The sequence below is a fragment of the Peromyscus maniculatus genome, chromosome 8, assembly GCF_049852395.1.
Source record: "Peromyscus maniculatus bairdii isolate BWxNUB_F1_BW_parent chromosome 8, HU_Pman_BW_mat_3.1, whole genome shotgun sequence".
NCBI lineage: Eukaryota > Metazoa > Chordata > Mammalia > Rodentia > Cricetidae > Peromyscus > Peromyscus maniculatus.
Genome location: NC_134859.1, coordinates 96792045 through 96813146, shown reverse-complemented (window position 1 = coordinate 96813146; position 21102 = coordinate 96792045). Strand labels below are relative to the sequence as shown.

General features: G+C 45.1%; 1 protein-coding gene across 3 annotated transcripts in view; it reads right to left on the bottom strand.

The window, feature by feature from the left end:
• Positions 1-21102, bottom strand: part of Amz2 (archaelysin family metallopeptidase 2) — a 64210-nt gene that overhangs the window by 42603 nt on the left and 505 nt on the right. For 2 of the 3 annotated variants that reach the window (XM_006970470.4, XM_076543639.1), the window contains exons 2-9: positions 20942-21034; positions 20555-20647; positions 19581-19863; positions 18357-18530; positions 18142-18270; positions 13866-14029; positions 12693-12869; positions 8966-10611 (exon numbers count right to left, since the gene is read on the bottom strand). In XM_006970470.4, coding sequence (XP_006970532.1) covers positions 10459-10611; positions 12693-12869; positions 13866-14029; positions 18142-18270; positions 18357-18530; positions 19581-19863 — 1080 coding nt within the window. In that variant the 5' untranslated portion in view covers positions 20555-20647; positions 20942-21034 and the 3' untranslated portion in view covers positions 8966-10458. Of the gene's footprint in view, positions 1-7429; positions 8751-8965; positions 10612-12692; positions 12870-13865; positions 14030-18141; positions 18271-18356; positions 18531-19580; positions 19864-20554; positions 20648-20941; positions 21035-21102 lie in introns of those variants that run through there. The other variant, XR_006074990.2, reaches the window with a different exon arrangement.

Here is a 21102-nt window from a genome sequence, read left to right as displayed (position 1 = left end):
AATAATGAACCAATAAAACTAAAAAACTTCAAGGATTGTTGTTGGGGCTCCATAAGCAAAGTGCTAGCTACCCAGGAGGAGATCCTGAGCTGAACCCCTGGTCCTGAGCTGAACCCCTGGCTCATACACAGAAGCCAACTGTAACCTCAGCCCTGGAGGTGGGGGAATGGGGCTCAACTGTCAGCCAGTCTAGCTGAAAGAGCAAGCAGACTCGGTGAGAGACCCTGCCTCAAAACAATAAGATGAAAAATAATAGAGGAAGGTGCCCAATCATGACCTCTGACATCCACACGCTCAGGCACAGGAGAGCCCACCGTTACAAATGTGTACCTGCCCCTGCCCACCCCAGGACATGTGTACACACAGGATCATCAAAGTCGTTTTCCTAAAAGCTCATTATTTTGGTACTAGAGAGATTGCTCAGCAATTAAGAGGACTGGCTGCTCTTCCAGAGGACCCAGGTTCAAGTCCTACCACCCACATGGCAGCTCACAGCCATCAGTAACTCTAGTTCAAGGGAATCCAATGCCCTCTTCCGGCCTCAGAGGGCAACAGGCACAGATGTGGTGTACAGACACATATGCAGGCAAAATACCCACACACATTAAAATAATAGTTTTTCATTGTGATTTATGTGTATGAGTGGGGTGCCTGAAAGTATGTGTGTGCACCACTTGTATGCAGTGCCTACAGAAGCCAGAATAGTGTGTCAGGTCCCCTGGAATTGGAGTCACAGACATTGTGAGTTCCCAGGATGTTCAGAGTTGAACCTGGGTCCTCTGGAAGAGCAGCCAATGCTCTTAACCACTGATCCATCCCTCCAGCCCCTCATCAAAGTAATCTTTAGACCATAGGTGTCAAAGACAGGCAAGATCAAACAATTGGCAATACATTAATTAATTAAGTAATTGTTTTTATTTTCCATGATGACTCTTTTCAGCCCATTACTTTCTGTCCTTGTATATATACCATGTCCTTCTATATGAATGTAGATTGTGTACCTCTGTCTAGTTAAGGTCACATGCCCTCTTGAAGCAAATGTATATCTTTATATAATACTGTTTCCAAACCTTTTATCAATTTATCTTTTTTTTTTAAAGCAAGGTCTTATGTAGCCCAGGCTAGCCTGCAACTGACTATGTAGCAGAGGATGACCTTAAACTTCTGATCCTCCTGCTTCCACATTCTAAGTGCTGGGATTATAGACGTGGTTGCTGTGCCCAGTTTTATGGAGTGTCGGGGATCAAGCCCAGGGCCTGGTGCATGCTAAGCAGCCACTCTACCAACTGAGCTACGTTCCCTATGCACAAAGTTACCAATTTTATTCTCCAGCAATATGTAGCTTCAGGGTATCTATTTATATCTGGTACAGAGCAGAAAACATACCCTAAGTCTGAGTTTCAATAGACTAGATTCAAGTCACCTAGAGGTATTTATTACACATGAATTTCCACACTCTATCCAAAATAAACTAAAAATCAAAATCATCACGGTTCATTTTCTCTCCTCCTCCTCCCTCTCTCTGACTTGTCAGGGAGAGCCTTGAACTCACTACGCAACCAAGGACAGCCTTGGACTTCTGATCCTCCTGCCTCCACCTCCCACGTGCCAGAATTACAGGCCTGTACTATCACGTCCAGCATGATCCTTATTTTCCAAAGCTCCTACATTTTGGAGTTCACTGAGAAGCAATCTAGTGTTTAGAAGCCATAGTTTGGAAGTTTTAGAGTCATTAAAAATCAGCCTATCTAAAGGCAATTTGGACATGTTACGGCTCACTCTTCCAGGTACACGGAACACAGAGAAAAGAGAGGCAGTCCTTGTCTCCAGGCGAGTCTCCCGCCCAACAGGTGGGCCAGAGACTAGGTCCCCCTGGTGTTCATTTTTATAACGCTTCTAAAGGCACAAGACAAAACAGTGTCCGGAACGAGCAGTTTGGGTTTTCACGCAAAAACAACAAATTAAGAACCAAATAGGAATTTCTTCGGTGCTTTCGGCTTCCTTGGAGGGGAAATTAGACAGCCAGCCTGCTGTTCCAGAACTCATCACCAGCAATCACTGAGAGGGAACACAACGTAGGCCACATATCTGTGTCATTTATTTGCCTCACTTGGGAAGATAAACATGGTAAGGGCCTTAGCAGCTTACTTCCTTAGACTCAAACATGATGTCCCTCCTCTCCCCGACCACTCCATCCTTAGACTTGTCTTTGCTGCCGAACTCCAGCCTCACATTAACCACAGTGCGCTCTGGCCCTTCTTCTACTAAAACTACACCAACCTTTACTCTCTCTACAAATTCCATCAGAAGTACTGGTTGGCTTTTTTTGGGGGAGGGGGATGTTGTTGAGACAAGGCCCGTGTAGCTTAGGCTAGCTTCAAACTACATAGCAAGGATGACCTTGAATTGATCCTCCTGCCTCCATCTCTTAAGTGCTGGGATTATAGGCTTGTGCCCTGACACCTGTCTCTACTTTCTAAATATATCCAGGATCTAACTGTATTCTCATCTCTGCTTCTCTCTTTGATACAAGTGTGATATCACAACTGTATTATAATAACAATCTTCCAGATACAGACTGACACCTCCTGAAATTCCCACATAGCAGCCGTGGTGATAAAGCACAACCAACCACAGCTCTTCAAGTATGGACCCTAGAGGAACCACATGATGCTATTACTTTCCCCCTTGGTCCAACTCTGCTGACCTCTAACTGATCCCCCCACCCCTATGGGTGTTTGGCCTGCTTGTATGTCTGTGCACCACAGGCATGCAGTGCCTGCAGAGGCCAGAAGAGGGAGTCAGATTCTCTGGTCCTGGAGCGGCCATGTGTCCACCGAGCCATCTCTCCAGCCCCTGTCAGTTCTTACAGTTCAACTCGAGGTTGTCTGTGCCCGGTACACCCCTCCATTCAATGTGCATATGATATATCCTTTTAATTTGCTTATTCCTAAATGCCAGCCTTATGGATTCATTTCTAACTGTCCTATCCAAAAGAATATTTGGGGCTGGGGGACATAGCTCAATTAATAGAGGGATCATCTAGCAAGCAGGAAGCTCAGATTTACTGCATAAAACCAGATGTGGTGGCACATATATGTAGGATCCAGAGTTCAAGGTCATCCTTGGCTATAGCAAGTTCAAGCCTTCTTGGACTGTTTGAGAATGTATCTCAATCCCCAAGTCCAAATGAATTTGCTTCTGTTCCTTTACTCTGATTCTAAGCTATAAAAGCCCTGATTTACTTCATGATTCTGTCTTTGTCTAGAAAATTAAGGGAGATTTTTCTTCACTACCATATATATCAGGAAGGATTTGGCAAGTCCTAGCACATAGCACCTGGTATTAAAATATTAAGAGATTAAACACGCAAATGAATATATTTTGTTATTCTTCACTGACAAACTCCTTTGTTACACAAGTTTTGAAAACTGGTGTCTATATACAATGATAGCTCAAGAGTCTGGTGCTACTTCAAAGAGCTTGGTGGGTCACAGGGAGCTGAGAGCATTGTACACAGAAACCACTGCTGTTCCAAAACCTGAAGATGGGGCTCAAAGCACCCAGCAGAGTGCATATAGTATATATAGTATATAGTAAGAGTATAGCGTGTGTATATAGAGTACATAGTAAGTGTATATAGTGTGTTGGCTATAAGGACCAAACACTGATTGATCCCTGAGCAGAGACTAAAGGCAGCAGATGGAAGAAATGAGTGCTAAGCAGGCATGCAAATGGAGGGCTGTGAGATTAATACATTACCCATGCACATTTTGTTTTAACTTAGTCTGCTTCCTATGTCTGTGTGCCTCCTCCCACCTTCTACCCACAGCCAGGTAGCCCAAGCTGACCTGGAGCTTTCTGTATAATAGTTCCATCTATCCTTAAATTCACCATTCTGTAGCTGTAGCTTCACAAATCCTGGGGTTACAGGTGTGGACACCCATGCCTGGAGCCCAGTAGATATTGACACATGGAAACTGTACACAGTTACAGAGCCCAGTGTGACGTTTTAGTACATGTATACAGCAAGCAGTGAGGTCAAACCAAAGTAATTGGTATATCTATCATCCCGGGCATTTCTTTTTTGTTTGTTTGTTTGTTTGATTGCTTTTGTTGTTTTTCAAGATAAGGTTTCTCTGTGTAGCCCTGGCTGTCCTTGATCTTGCTCCGTAGAACCAGGCTGGCCTCGAACTCACAGAGATCCGACTGCCTCTGCCTCCCGAGTGCTGGGATTAAAGGTGGGTACCACCATCACCCGGCATCCCAGACATTTTTTATGTCTTTGTGTTGCCAACATTCCAAGTCCTTTCCACTAGCCATTTTTGCAATGTACAATTATTGATCTGGGTGTGTGGCTCAGTGGTAGAACACTTTCCTGGCATACCCAAAGGCCTGGCCTCAATCTCCAGCACTGCAGAGAAACAAATGAAATACAGCTTCGATGTTTTTCATTCTCCTCTTTTATGTGGTGCTGGGGATGAACCCCGGGCTTCACAAATGTTAAACATGCACTCTATCACTGAGGGATCTTTATAGTCCATAATTCACTTCATGTGTGTGATGGTTCTTTATTATTATTATTACTCTGTGTGTGTGTGTGTGTGTGTGTGTGTGTGTGTGTGTGTGTGATGTACTACAGTGCACAGACAGAAGCCAGAGGATGATAACCCAGGGATCAAATCTAGGACATCAGGCTTGGCCACAAGCACCTTCACGCGCTGAGCCGTCTCACCAGCCCAGTTTCCTTTCTAAATGGCTCAGTTAATAGCAAGTGCTTCCCTGACACGCCACCTCTTTTTCCACAGACTGATTCTTCCGATTCTTTACCCACCCCAGACGGCCCCTTCTGGATTAGAAAGGAAGCTGAAAGAGAACTTAGCCCCAGAACCCCTTTATAAACAACCTGGAAATCAGAGGCTTATTTTCTCACCACTGGTATTTTACTTGCACGAAGTCACATCTGAAAGCAACACAGAACTTGACCTTAGAACAACCTGAATCGTGTCCAGCTTTTGCCACTGGTTTAAATGTCACACGTTCACTTGGCCGTTACAGGCTTATCTCCACATGCGCTAGATCAGGGCATCTTAAACTTTGCCACTTGTGACCCCTTTTCTTGGCTTGAGAAATTTTTGTGACCCAGGTATGAAAGTATACCAAACAGGTATTCAGGTCAAACATTTACTGGTAACAAATCATAAATTCCCCTAAAAACATTTCTTAAAGATGAAAGCAAACTTGAATCCTAATGAGATGGATGTAGTTGTTTCTTTTTACATAAAGAATTAACTTTTGGACTGGGGGTGGAGCTGTGGTAGAAAACTTACCATGCATAAAGGCCTGAGTTTGATCCCCAGGACACACACACACACACACACACACACACACACACACACTTGAGGGGGATTAAATCATGGCTTAGTGTCTGATAATGCAAGACACACAGCATCTTTAACATTTTCCACAGCTCATGTATTTGAATGTTTTAAATCTTCAGTGCCGAAAATGCCTCTTCTCATAAAAACACAGCACAAAGTGGTAGACGTATATTCAAGGCAACTTGAGAAGTTGTTAGAAATTCTGTCCTGATCTCAAGCCAAATTCATCATACGAATTTTGTTTAAATGAAACTGAAGTCAGCAACTCAAATATAAACTTCTAGAAGGAAACGTTTAACATAAGAAAATCTAAACTATACTAACAATACATGCTGATAAATGACTATAGAAAAATATTAAATGTTTTCTACAATTAAACCATAATGTTTCTATTGGAGCAGAAGACCTTGTATACACACTAAAACACCGCAACTTTTACATAGGATAGCCTGGGATCTCAGCTGAGGAATTTGGGTCATTTTTCACTGGAGATGTGTGATATGATGCCATGTGCAGTGTGTGTGCTGTGTGCTATGATGCCATGTGCAGTGTGTGTGCTGTGTGCTTAGACTCAGGGATGCAGTGAATCTGCAGTGTGACACAGATATGCCCTGCTAGGAACACCTCATATACATTTGATTTTGAATTCATTTTTTGGTCATTGCACTTTTAAAGATTTTAAAGTGTATTAGCATTTTGCCTGCATCTGTTTATGTGTAACATATGAATGCAGTAACCACAGAGGACAAAATAGGGCACCGGATGCCCTGGAACTGGAGTTACAGATAGTTATAGGCTACCATATGGGGTGCTGGGAACCAAACTCAGGTCCCCTGCAAGAGCAGCCGGTGTTCCTAACCACTGAGCCATCACTCCATTCCTAATTGCACATCTGGAAACCTTTCTTAGTTACCAATTTTTTTGTACTCCCAACACTCAGTTATAGGAGCCCACGTGGGGTTACTATCCACAGTTTAAGACCAAACAATCTCTCATGTATAACTTCACAACTCTGCTTTCCCAAACTGAAATATATCCCTCAGGCCCTTGGCAATAAGAGGAAGGTCTAAAAAAAATGTGCAAGTCAGGAATGGTAGTGAATGCCAGCGATCCCAGTTCTAGGGGGTTAAGGCAGGAGGATTGGCCTAAATTTGAGGCCAGCTTAGGACTACATAGTGAGTTTGAGTCCAGTTCTAGGCTACATGGTGAGACCCCGTCTCAAACAAAATCAGGAAGAAAGGTAGGAAGAAAGGAAGGAAGGAAGGAAGGAAGGAAGGAAGGAAGGAAGGAAGGAAGGAAGGAAGGAAGGAAGGAAGGAAGGAAGGATGGGGGGAAAATTCCTCACGAGCGCCACCTGGACTGTGAGGCAGAGACCCTCCTGTACCACATTCAGCTGCAGCACCCTGACCTGCAGGGCAGGGTCCCCAGCTCAGCCTCGGTCTACCGCTGCCTCGGTCTTAAATGTACATCTTCCCAGGTAGACGCTGGGGTAGCATCAGTCCAGAGCTGCTGCGCTGTCCAACACAATACCACAGTCACATGGGGCAGCCAGCCAGAGTTGAGATGGCAGATGAGGTTTTAGGACTTGGCCAGCAAATGAATATAAAATCTCTCTCGACCCCTACAGTGATAACGTGTTGAGATGGCATTTTGGTGGCACCGGAATAAATGTTTCTTTTTCCATTTGTCACAAGGTCTACTGGACAACTTAAAATTATGTGTGTGGCTCGTGGTGGTTTTCTAGGGGGCAGAGTCGCTCCAGAGAAAAGAATCCAGAAGGCGACTAACACTAATTGGTTTTTGTTGCTGTTGCTGTTTTGGCGGTGCTGGGGGAATGAACCCATGAATTTGTATGCAGGACTACCACCGGGCTACACCCCCAACCGGATATTCAAGCTCTTGGCAGAAGAGTTTTGCAAGTGCTCTGAAGTAGAACTGATTCCACCCACGACTCAGGTGCCATGCCATCCAGACCATCCAAGGCCGGGTTGTCGGAGTCGGGTGGCCGGGACCTCCCCGAAGTGCTGTGCCAGGGTGTGGTAGTTTACCTGGGTTCCTGACGCCCTGCAGGCCGAGCTGCCGGCTCCACTCTCCTCCGGGGGCGGTCACAGGTGTCGCCGGCCACCAGCTGTCCGTCAGGGATGGCTCTGGGCACAGCTGGAGACAGCGACGCGCTTCCTGCCGGGCGGGGAAGGGCCTGATCGGACGGCTATAGCAGTCCCGCCCGCTGCCTGCTTGGATTTTATCACTGGGGCTTCGGAGAGGAAACAACCAACAATCCGGGCCTCTCTTCCTCCAGGGGGTTGGGATGAGTCATAGCCCTGTGTCAAGGAAATGTTTGCTTCGAAAAGCAAGCCCGGGGCACGCTTGTGATGCCAGCCCTGGAGAGGCAGAAGGACGCCAGATCAAGGCCAGCCTGAACTACATACTGAGACTTGGTCCCACAGAACCAATAGGAATGAAATAATAAAGGAATAAGTACAAACTGGACAAAAATCCTTGCCCTTACTCCTGTTCGGCTGTCTCTATTAAGTTTTCATGGACTGAAATGTCAACATTTGATCCATTGCTTGGTGTGTGTGTGTGTGTGTGTGTGTGTGTGTGTGTGTGTGTGTGTGCGCGCGCGTGCGTGCGCGCAAAATATCCTTTGAAGGTTTAAGTGTTGAAGCCAAAGAATAGGACAGATGACATAAAACGTTTCAAACTCACTTATTTCTAAGGCAGTATTTAGACATTAGGAAATTATTCTCATCAGTAATTTAACTTCATGTTTATTTAGCATGTGCAGAGCAAAACCTGCTTGAAGTTCTGGCTAGGGTAGAGTGTATGCTTGCTAGGGAAAAAAAAGAAAGAAAAAAAAAACACCACCGAGCTCCAGGAACAGTAAATGACACACATCCCTCAATCTGTGTCTCAGTTTTTCCTGGGTGCACATAGGCCGCAGCATCACTGAGTCAGAGGACATCTTGGACAGCTAACCCTCTCCTTCCGTCATGTGGGTCCCAGGAGTCAGACCCAGGAGTCAGACCGAGTCCCCAGGCTTGATGGCAGCTGCCCTCACCTGCTGAGCCCGCTCACCAGTCCCCAATCATAGTTAATCCTAAAATTCTCCAAAGGTATATACAATCTAATGTTTTCACAGCATTCAAATGAAGACTGCTTAATGTTTGGTGTGTGAATTTTAGTTGTTCAGTCCCATTTTCATCAACAGTAATTTCTTCCAGAAGTTCTTCCTGGCTCGTTGGCAGAGTAGGCTAAGATGGACTTTTTTATCTTGTCCAGATCATTGTAATTCCCAATCTTTTAACCTAGGCAAATCTCCATTCTAGGTTTATGACTAACGTTGACCCACCGGAGAACTGCATTTACCTGGTAGGAAAATTAAAGAAAATGTAGAAGAATGGGGGATAATTAATTATTCAAGGAAGAATTAAACTTCATACGCAAGACCTGTGAAACCCATCTGGCTTTTCAGTATTGAACAACCATGAACCGTCTCCAGCTGATGCCAGTGACGGCTGCCATTTTCAGAACTGAGTTAAAAGGAGTTTAACCAAGAAAGCGAGTGTGAGGAAAACCACTGGTTTAGTTGTCAAGCGTGCTTTTAATTACACTGTATAAGTTACAACAATGGAAGAATTTAGATTCTGAGTGGAAAAAGAGCTGGAAATAGCTCAGTCAGTAAGGTGCTTGCCATGGAGGCAGAGGCCCAAGTGTGATACCCAGCACCCATGGGGGTGGGGGTGAGGAAGCAGGCAGGTAGGTCCCCGAGTTCACTGGACAGCCTGAGGAATGACACCTACAGTCGTCCTTCACCCCGGCCCCCACCTCGTCATTTGAAAAGAAGAAAAAGAAAATCAAAGACAGAGGGAGGAAGGAATTCAAGTCTTACCTTAAAGATAGGAGTGTGGGAAACTGGGACTGGGGATGTCACTCAACTGTAGAGTGCTAAGCATGCACAAAGCCCTGGGTCAAGCCCCAGGATTACCAGGTGTGGTGGCACACACCTTTCAATCCCAGCTCTTGGGAGGCAGAAGCAGGGGATCTTTATGAGTTCAAAGCTAGCCTTGTCTATATATCAAGTTCCAGGCCAGCCAGGGGTAGCTGGAGAGACCCTGTCTCAGAGAAAAACAACAACAAAACAAACAAAAACCAATACTACAAATAGGTGATAAAGTAGGACAAGCTACCAGTCCTCCAGCATGAAGTAACAGTCGTTTCTTGTTGTCCAGGATACATTGATCACAGAGATTTGTTGACCCTGAGGGTGTCGACCGGCTCACCACCACAGCAAGTGGCTGATGTCATAGGCTGACAGGCGACCGACCACAGGCATTCTGGGCATCCTGACAGGTAAGTAACCCATTCACTCTCTTCCTTACTCAAACCTGTCACAATGCAATCAAGTGCGTAAAACATAAACTTCAATCTCACCTAACCCTACAGAATGAGTGCAACCTACAGAGATACAAGCACTGTTACACACGTCATCCGTAAAGGCCCTCCGACATGACTCATCAACAGCTGCTGTGGGCAAGGACCACTGCTGCTCTCACTGCTAAGAACTCACGTAGCTGCTGCTTCTTCCAGGGACAGGCTCATAAATGGCCAGGAAAAAAAGAAGGGCACCCACGGGTCCCAAGGGGAGACGGCAGGCAGCAAGGGTGCCAACCCCTGCAAGGCCACAGCCCTGGTGACTCAGCTGGGCCGCACAAGGGGCAGCATCTCTTCCAGAGCAAAAGCAACCCTGGAAAGTGTTCATTCATTCCTTGGGCCACACAGTCATTTTTAAAGTGTTTTTTTAATTATTTTATTTATTTACCTTCTAGCTTCAGCTAATCCAATTTGAAGCAAGGAAGTGATGGGCTTACCGCCACAGACCAGGCTAATGAGACAAGAGAGAAAGGCAGAGCGGGCTTTCCTTGTTCCTTATTCTGGTCCAGGGGCTTCAAAGAAGCTTCTAGTCTGTTACCTGGCCTCAGCATAGAACCAGTAGAAGGTTTACTCCAATGAAGTACTCTAGCCACAAACACCTAGTGTGCCGGTATTTGTTTCAGTTACACCTATCTCCAAGTCCTTATTTTTCCAGAACAGCAATGCATTTTACTATCCATTCTCTCCAATCCTGAAAGGCTTCCACAGGTTTCTGCAAATTCACATGGTCAGAACTCTTTCTCGGAGTTGCTCGTGACAAGTCGTTAGATTCCTCATCAATCCACCTCAGAAGTGCCTTGAAAAACACAAACATTGCATTGTAACAGATAAGAGCAGAACAGTCTCAGGCACAGTAACTGGCATTGGAGTCAGGTTTTCTCAGTCTGTGGTTGGGACCCCCATGAAAGGTCTGCATCTGATGGAGCGGGCTCTGAGTACAAGACATGAGTGACACCGAGTGAAAGAGCATGGATCAAACACAGAGAACATAACTGAAAACTCTAAGTCTACAAGGAGCTGGGTGTGGTTCCGCACGTCTGTAATCTCAACACTCAGAAAGGGCAAGTGAGGAGGACGGCTACATGGTCACAGCCACCTCGGGTTACACAGTGGATTCCAGACCAGCCTGGGCTACCTTATGGAACTCCACCCCACCTCAAAAAACAAACAAAACCCAACTACAACAAAAAGTACGCAGAGGAAAAAGAACTATACTAATGTGTGCACTATTTAGGACAGCAAGATAACTACCATTTCTTTTCTCTGTGTTTACTCTGTAAGGCACTGTGCTGTGCTTTTAGCTTCCGTGCATATAAACATAACCCTACCCTGAGGCAAGGGCAGGCCTATGTATGTGAAGACACGATGGAGACATTCAAGTGCTGCCCTGAATGAGCAGGCAGACCACGAGTAACCTCGGGATGTGTATTGGAGTATGCACAAGGACACCAGAAGTCGTCTCTCTTCCTCCTTAAAGACATTCATTCTTTTCTAACAGACTCCTGTGTCTGTCATGTATTTGGAAAATTACAATTACACAGTCAGTTATATGCTTATAAAAGTGAGCTCCACCACACAAATCAGTATGCATTTTGCTTTGTAGAGTCAATCCTGCTTGACCTAACTGGACAAGAAACAGATAAATTCCTTTTACCATTTCCCATTGAATTTTAAGTTGTAAAACAGTCATTATCTGGGATGGAGAGATGGCTCAGTAGTTAAGAGCATTTATTGCTCTTTCAGTGGACCCAAGTTTGGATCCCAGCACCCACATCAGGTGGTTCACAAATACCTGTAACTCCATGGAATCAGACAAGTTCCTCTGGCCTCAGAGGGCACATACATACATAAATAAATCTTAAAAAAAAAAAAAAAAAGACAGTCATTATCAAATTGAAATTTATCTTTAGGAGTGTTTTGTCTTCCACATACACTCCTGGTGCCCCGAGGAGGATGGATCCCTTGGAACTGGAATTACACGGGGTTGTAAGCCACTGTATGGATGGGAACCAAACTCAGGTCCTCTGCAAGAACAGCCGATGCTCTTCATGGTTAAACCACTGTTTCAGCCCCAAACTGAAGCTTCTTTTTTGTTCCTTTTTAGACAGTCTCAACCTATAGCCCAGGCTGGATCCAAATTAAGAGCAATTCTTCTGCCTCAGCTTCCTGAGTGTTGGGATTATCGGTGTGAGCCAACCATGCAAGAGCTTTTTGTCTTTTTTGAAACGTATTTATATTGTTGAGAGGGAGGTATCCATGCCATGGCATGAACACAGAGGCCAGAGGACAACTGGCAGAAGTCAGTTTACTCCTTGCATCAAGGGCTCCCGGGACTGACTTCCATCTTCACACTGCAGGGGTTGGTTGTTGGGGTTAGAGGAGGAAGCACCGTTACTGAGAGAGCTGTCCTGTCTCTTCCACCCTGAACTGAAGGTTTTACAACGGGTATTTCTCTGCATGGTTTTCACAGTGTGTGTGTTCAGTGTGTGCACGTGCAGACTCAAGGTTGACCTCAGGTGCTTTTCCTTATGCACTGAAGCAGGGTCTCTTGATGAACCCAAAGCTTGCTGGTCTGCTAGTCTGGCTAACTAGTTTCCTCTAGGAGTCTGTTTGCACATCCCACGCACTGGGATTACGGGTGGGCACTTAGGTGGGTGCTAGGGACCCAGACACTGGTCCTCCTGCTTTCGCGGCAAGGCAGCAAAGGATCTACCCACTGAGTCATCTTGCCTGCCCTCTTTACATTTTTTTTAACCACAGTTTCCTGCTTATCTTTACCTAATTTCCTGATAAATCATAGCTCTCAAAGACCTAAGAGAAAGCACCGTTAGCTATTTAGCTCACCACTTCCCTTACCTTCGTGGCCCTCCCACTTACTTTGTATCTCTCAACAATACTGAAGCCAATAGCAACCTGCAGCTTGCGTAAGCAGATAGGGCAAAGGTTTAGAGGCCGCCGATCGGATTCTTCCAAGTGATTGGAGCCTTGCATTAAGCAGGCAAGCCACTGGCAGTGCCGCAGTCCAAATATGTGTCCAATCTCATGGGTTAAAGTCTGCAAGACAGTTACGTCACTGCTTTATGGTACCACCATTAGCAATTACACAAGAGACAGATTACAGGAATCAACGCCTTTGCCATTGCCTTACTTAGGGTTTCTATTGCTGCAACAAAATACCATGACCGAAGAGCAAGCTGGGGAGGAATGGGTTTATTTGGCTTACACTTCAGCATTACTGTTCATCACTAAAGGAAGTCAGGACAGGAACTCAAACAAAGCAGGATCCCAGAGGCAGGAGCTGATGCAGAGGCCATGGAGGGGAGCTGCTTACTGGCTTGCTTCCCATGGCTTGCTCATCCCACCTTCTTATAGAACCCAGGACCAGCAGCCCAGGGATGGCACCACTGACCATGAGCTGCCCCCCCCCCCCATTGATCACTACATGAGAAAATGCCTTACAGCTGAATCTTAAGGAGGTACTTCCTCAGCTGATGACTCGTTTGTGTCAAGTTGGCACACAAAACCAACCAGTACGGCCATCATCACCAAAACGTCATTCTGCCCAGATCTTCTACATTAGTAGTGGTCATTTCATTACTTCCTCTTTGGGGCAGCTAATATGCTGGCTGGCTGATCCCATGTGTGGGAACTCTCATGAGTCGGTCCTACCCACTAGATGACAGTACAATGAGTTTGTATTTGTGACTGTCAAAATGTGATGGTGTATGCCTGTCATCCCCGGACTTGGGAGGTTGAGGAGGGAGGATAGTAAGTTTGCTTTAGGCCAGTAGGGTCCTAGCAGTTCAAATTGTGGGCGCCATCATCCCAGAGACAGATTCAGTAGATCTTGGAAAAGGGGCAATGATTTGCATGCTAATGAGCACACCAAGTGATGCTAATGAGCATCCTGGCTGATGGGGCCCTTCAAACATGCTCTCAACACATATTTCTAAGAGGGGAAACCTATAAACAATCCTGGAAAAGTAAAATCTCTATCTTAAAAAAAAAAAAAAAAAAAAAAAAAAAAAAACCACTTTCCAAGCATCTTACCTTACAGGATCGCCACAGCAAAATACTAGTGATCTCAGGACTGTAATAGTTATCAAAAACGGAATAGTCATTGGAAGATGTTCGCTGGGGCTTGCTCACTTTGCCTTCATATCGGGAGCTGTAGAAATCCTTGCCATACCTCGCAAAGCTGAATATCCCTACACCTACAAACAGAGGACAAGCTTATCCTTATCACCGGGTAAGACATGCCAAGGAAAGACCGAGGACAGCTGCTCAGACATCTGGCCAGTCAGTGCACATCTGGACTGACTCCACAACATTGGAAATACTTAAAAGATCTGCCAACACAAACAACTTTCTCCCAGACTTCCCTATCGAGATCTTTTACTTGTCAACCAAATTCCCCTGCCCTAGAGAATTCAATGCGGGGAGAAGGACACACCAGGTCCAGGACCCTCCCTGAGGGCCTGCTGGAGGAGGGGTGACCTTTTCTTCACTGGAGCGGCCATAGCTAAGGTGCCTGTGCTCCTTCAGTAACCCTTCATACACGCTCCTGAAGTAACCATACTTAAAAAACTCACTGATGCGCGCGCGCGCACACACACACACACACACACACACACACACACACACACAGTGAGTGAGTGAGTGAGTGAGAGAGAGAGAGAGAGAGGGAGGAGGGAGGAGGGAGGCTATTCAAGCAGGAATCAACAAAAGTGGGAGCAGCACCCGAGAGAGGGACGGGATCAGGGGGTGAAGATGATCTCTTCTTCACACGTATGAATCCCACTATTACACAGGATTAAGATATGCTAATAAAAACATACAAAAAAAAAACCCTAGAAACATCAAAAGATGGTTGAATTCTAAAGAAAGGGGAAGTTTCACTGAGTTTCTCCTAAAAAGTCTTTCTCCTAAAAGTCCAAGTCAAGTTCTCCAGAAGAGCCATGATAAACAGTGATGTAACAAGTAGTCATGATTTTGGCTTTAGGAGCACAAGGGCAGACTTTCTGCCTCACACACCAATGACATTTCTGGCCTTTATAGAGGCCCAAATTACTTAGGGTCAGAGAATCTGAGCTTGTTTTACCCAGTAGGGCTGCATAAGGAGATTTGACCACAGGCCTGGTTACCAGTTGTTTGGAAGGGTCTACACTTGGTTGTGAGGTGTCCTTTGATCTAGCAAGGGGGAGGTCTTTTGCCCCGCCCCTTGGCATTGTTATAAAAAGTCCTTTAGAATGAACGGAAAAGGCCATTGGGTATTGATCCAGGTCCTCCCAAAGCTATCCTGTGTCTCTGTCTTTCTCCTTTTCACTATCTTTCTATCTAATATTTTCTTATCTCTCTCTCCTCCTCATAAGGACCCTTGAAAAGGTGGGGGTGAACTCCCACAGGCCTTCCCTAAGGCAGCACCCACTCCCCCCCCCCCATCTAGAGACTATGTCTTCAGAAAGAAGGGCCTCTTCCCTCCCCTACTTTCTTTTTAAAGCACAGCACACCTCTGTCAAGAGGCTGGTGACAGGTGTCCAGAATAAACAGCCTTGCAAATGACTTCCTATATGTGACAGCAGAGGTCTGTGTGCCATCTCTGCATGTGTGGAGAGTATCTGACACCTGATTCACAGTCCAGGGACGGGGCTGTCCCACACTCCGTTCACCAGGGAAAAACTTTTAATTACGTCTCTTTCAATAGTTAGTCTTAATGAATTTGTATGTGTTACTAGGGTTCGAAACCAGAGACTCAAGCACACAAAGCAGTGCTCCCACCTTATGTGAGGCAGTGCTCCCACCTTATGGATGTTTTGGGTTTTGTTTTGTTTTGCTATGGAGCAAGCCAGGGCCCTAGCCACACCAAGCAAGTCCCCTACCATCAAGCTCATGAAATCTTTATTTGTAAGTAAGTAAACTCATAGTAATGTTGTCCAATTCTACCTGATTCAAGAGTGTTCCTCACTTCACCCCCAGGAACTGCAGACCAATACTTGAAATTTAGGGAAAGAGCATTCTAAAAGGAAAAGCAAATCTAATCATGTATCACAAGTGACTTGCTTTGATCCAACAAGTGTGAGCCTACTTCACATGATTCCTTCAGCCATAACATTTTAAATGCTTTAAAAAATAGTCTCTGTTTAAAAATAGTCTTTAATCTTGAAGAAAACCAGGCCACTTGTGGTAAAATACTCTCATTTCATATCAGATCAACTGTTACCCTGACAGGTCTTGTTTTATGTCATGTAATATTTTTAAAACTTAACCCCCCAAAAAAATAATTAAAATAGAAACAGTTTGGGTAATGTTTCCTGACCCACTCTCCTCAAATGCATATAATAAATTAACTAGTGGTATCTAGGTCAATGAATAAATTGTTTTGCGTTTATTTTTAATGTTTTCATTTCTATCTCATTAATAAAAGGAGACATCTGATAAAAATACACAGCAGGATAGTAACCCAAGACTTCAAAGGGGCATGCTGGGAGAATCCAGGGCTGTGATGAAGGGCCTCGAGGGATGGAGCACTGAGGATGAAGTGATGAGAGAAGTTCTAGCCTGGCCCCCGCTCTAACACAAACATCTGCCAGGGGAAGCCCCTGGCCAAGCCTCAGCCTGGCGTACATCCAGACAGACCATTAGCTCTCCAGTCCTTGGTTCTCACTGTCCCCTCCCTAGGATGCTAATGCCCGCTCCCTTAGTCTACTGGCCTTTTCTCTTCCAGCCTGCCTTAGATTCTAGTGTGTGTGTGTGTGTGTGTGTGTGTGTGTGTGTGTGTGTGTGCGCGTGTGTTGTTAGACAGAGAGCAGCAAATATTAGGGGGAAAGATAACAAATTAGAGAAGCAAGAAAAAAAAAGAAAGACACTGACTCCCTTTCAGAGCCTTCTAGTATTGCCAGGCAGCTTCTACCGAGTTCAAGTTTATTATTGTGTCCCAAGTCAAGGTCTAGGTTGGTTCTTTCCTTCGTTGCCATCTTTTTTCTGACGGGGTATTGACTGTTGTATGGCCTTAAGCTTATGGTCTTCCTGCCTCTGTCTCCCAATGCTGAAATCACAGGCATGTGGCCCCCATGCCCAGCAAGCACTTTGGTTTCTTTCTGTTGTTGTTTAAGCTTGGTTGGGTTGTTTTGGACAGGGTATCTGTAGCCCAGGCAGATCTTAAACTCACTAAGTAGCCGAGCCTACCCTTGAACTCCTGATCCTCTTGCCTCCACCTCCCAAGTCCTCCAATTATAGAGCTATGTCACCACATGTAGTTCAAAGTTGGTTTTCTAGGCCAGCACTCTACCACTAAGCTACACCCACAAATCTTAAGGAAAAATAAAGCCACATACAGGTTGAAAAAGGAAATATGTAATTATATATTTGTTTATGGCTATTCTATCTGTGCTTGATCAAAAATGCAAAATCAACTAGCAAGGGCTAAGGATGTGTGCTAGTTTGAATGTAACTGGCTACCACAGCTCATAGGGATTGGCACTATTGGGAGGTACGGCTTTGCTGGAGGAAGTGTGTCACTATAAGGACCGGCTCTGAGGTCTCATATATATGCTCAAGCCACACCGAGTATCTCAGACCACTTCCTGTTGCCTATGAGTCAAGATGTAAGAACCCTCAGCTCCTTCTCCAGTACCATGTCTGCCTGCATGCTGCCTTGCTTCCTGCCATGACAATAATGGACTAAACCTCTGAACTGCAAGCCAGCCCCAATTAAATGTTTTCCTTTATAAGAGTTGTTGTAGTCCAGGTGTCTCTTCACAGCAAAAACCGAACTAAGACAGGATGCTTGTAATTCAGTGGTAGAGCCCTTGCCTTGAACCAGGCCTGGGTTCAATGCCATGTACCATGCCACACCCTGGCCCCCCAGAACACACACACACACACACACACACACACACACACACACACACACACACACACACACACACGAAAAGAATTAGCAAGAGTTTTATATGTTAATGATAGCTCAAATCCTAAGTTGTTTGTCTTGCTGATACATAACTTAAACTCCCCATATATTGAGCTGAATGCCTGAGTATGTACCAGGCGTCTCAAACACTATTTATGGATAAGAACTGTTACACAAATGATCTCCAAATGACTCTGTGAGAACAGCATTATTACTTCAAGGTCAGATAGGGAGTATGTGACCTCCTAAAGAACCCATATCATCAGTCTTTCAAAGCACTCTTCCCACTATGGCATGCATAGCACTTCACTGAAAATACAATTTTAATTATTGAAAATACTACTGGTTAGATTTCTCTTTCCCCCTCTTTGAATATCATCAAATACCCTCAAGCTGAACAATATCAAAAAGGAATACCATCTGTCAAAGAGGCCTGTCCAAAGACAAAATTCCAGGAGTCCCGTGGGTAAAGATCGATCATTGTTATCCCCACGATGCAGAAGGCATCTTTGGGTTTCTTCTTTTTCAAGAACGCCAGGATGTGCCCTATGTAAAAAGAAATGCATGTATAATATCTATGACACCCACCCACCCTTTCTGCTGCAATCCAGCTGCAGAGGAGCTTCCTTTACCTGCATGGATTTGTAGGTTGTGGGTGTGCTCGTTCACTCTAAAGGAACACTTGGTGGCAGAGACTGAAACCGGTTCCAAGAATTTGACAGTCAAACCATAGAAAAATGCTTCACAGTAGCCCTTGAGCCATTTAATATATTCTTCACTGATAACTCTGGTGTTGCTGAGAGAGCCTGTAGTATGGGGGAAGGGTAGGAAATTGAGACACACTTTAAAAATGATGGAAACATTCTTCACCTCATTCTATACACTTTCTGGAATTAGAAACAGAATCCACTCTAAGACCTCAATGCTTTTTAATCGGTCACTGATGACAGCATGAAGTCAAAAGAAAAGAATTTCACTGTCAAGCCAGTTTGGCTACAAAGCTCCTGCCACAGGAAGGAGGATCAGTAGCGGGTATGCACAGGGCCAGTGAGGCGGCGCAGCAGGGAGATGTGCTGGCTGCACATGTGACATCCTCATTGGAAGCAGAGAACCAGCTCTCCAAAAGCTGTCCTATTGCACGTGTGTCTCCTCCCACGCCACACACACAATAACAATACTTTTAGCTATCACATATGATAAAATGCCTAGCATGCATAGAGCCCTGAGTTCCATACCCAGCACAAGAAGAGAGAGAGAGAGAGGGAGGGAGGGAGGGAGGGAGGGAGGGAGGGAGGGAGGGAGGGAGGAAGGAAGGAAGGAAGGAAGGAAGGAAGGAAGGAAGGAAGGAAGGAAGGAAGGAAGGAAAGAAACAGAAAAAACAGAAGCCATAAAAAATTGCTCACTTTAAGCTGGGTGTGGTGGTGTAAACCCAGGACTCAGGAAGGCAGAAGCAGGTGGACCTCTCTCTTTGAGCTCAAGGCCAACCTAGTCTATGAAGTGAGTTCTACAGCCAGGGCTGTTACACAGAGAAACCCTGTCTCAAAAAAAAAAAAAACAAAAAAACATAAAAACTGCTCACTTGAGGCTAGGCAGTGGTGGCACACGCCTTTAATCCCAGCACTCAGGAGGCAGAGCCAGGCGGATCTCTGTGATTTTGAGGCCAGCCTGGTCTACAAAGTGAATTCCAGGAAAAGCGCAAAGCTACACAGAGAAACCCTGACTTGAAAACCCAAAAAACCAAAAAAAAAACAAAAACAAAAACCCTGCTCACTTGAATTTGGTCAACTGCCCAAAGTACCACCAAGGACAGCACCACAGCAAAGCCAAACCTCAACCATGACATTCCCAGTACATACCAATAGACTGCATATAGATAATGTGTTTTTCCGGACAGGGTATGTTTCTGTGGCGATCAGTGAAAAACTGTTCGAAATCTTGGGGAACTTCAGGGTGGGAGGTGATCCAATCTGACTGTGAATGCACAGTAATTGGTCCAAAGAGATGACTGGACGGCTGGAAGGCTTCACTCAACAAACGTCGTTCCCTAGCATCTAATTTCTCATACTGTGACACAAGCCCTGGGTTCTGAGAGATGAGAGCCGTTTTTAGTGTGTGTTGAGAGTGCTGTAGTACCTTCATCTACAAAAAGAGAGAGAATGAAATTTAAAAAAATGAGCAGACAGACACAAAATCCATCCATCCATACCAAGGACTACTCTTCAAATACACCTCTAGTGTCTCTCCAGAATAAGTGACCTACTGATCGCTAATGTCTTCAGATGTCACACTTAAAGGTTTCTCCACATTCCATCAGTTTATTGGGAAGAGTATCTAAGGACTTAAAAGGAAAACCATTCAATCCATCCTCCCATCTCTTACAGAACCTGCTGCTCCCACCCTATTGATAAGTTGGGCATGGTGGGGACACCTGAAAACCCAACATTCAGGAGACTGCAAGTTGAAAAACAGCCTGAACTATTTTGTCTCAAAAGCAGTAACTAACAACCACAACAAAAACGAACAAACACTAGTGGTGACCCAGAGAGCCTAACTTGATGTCCAGTGTCCTCTGTCATTTAACAATAATCACAATATTGTGAGCTGACTCACTTGGGACACAAACATCTCATCCCTTCCAATGTTACTCAAGGGTATTCAATTAATGAGGGAGAGAGAGAGAGAGAGAGAGAGAGAGGGAGAGAGAAATGCAAGTGACCATTCTATAATTTAACTGCAGGTTGGCAAGATACATCTCAGCCCCTTAAGCTTTTCATGTCAGCCATGAAACACCAGGGACGACCTAAGATGACCACCACAACGCCAGACTCACGCTGACGGGCCTTTTCCATTCATATCGAGTCTCTGTGTGGCACCTTCATCCTCCCACTGATATGGTCAAGCAGATGCTCCACCACGAGGCTTTCTGAGTAAGAAAAGAAAAAAAAGGATGAAGATTTCTGTCCAGTCTGTGTTTTCTAATCACCTAAGGGCCTTTTCAGTTTATTGACAAATGATTTTGAAATGCGAGCTAACGCATGTGCTCACTTAACTTCTGAATTCTGGAGCTCAAGAGGGTGGTGCAAATTCCAGACTAAAAAGGCCTCTACAGACTAAGGTGTGAATGCAGCTCATCCTCATTACTATACATTTGGGCTGAAATTTTAGGATGAAATATAGGACAAACTAACCCTAACCCTAACCCCTGTAGTCTACCTACCTTTATAAAGGAGAAGTCTCCAGTTGCTTTTTCCACTTAAATTTTTCTAATGACAGACATGTCTGGCAAAGGGGTGTGGAGGGCGCCTTCATCCTAATTAAAAAAAAAAAAAAAAAAAAAGCCGAGTGGGAGGTCGGAAGGCCTCCTCCGCGTCCTAGTCC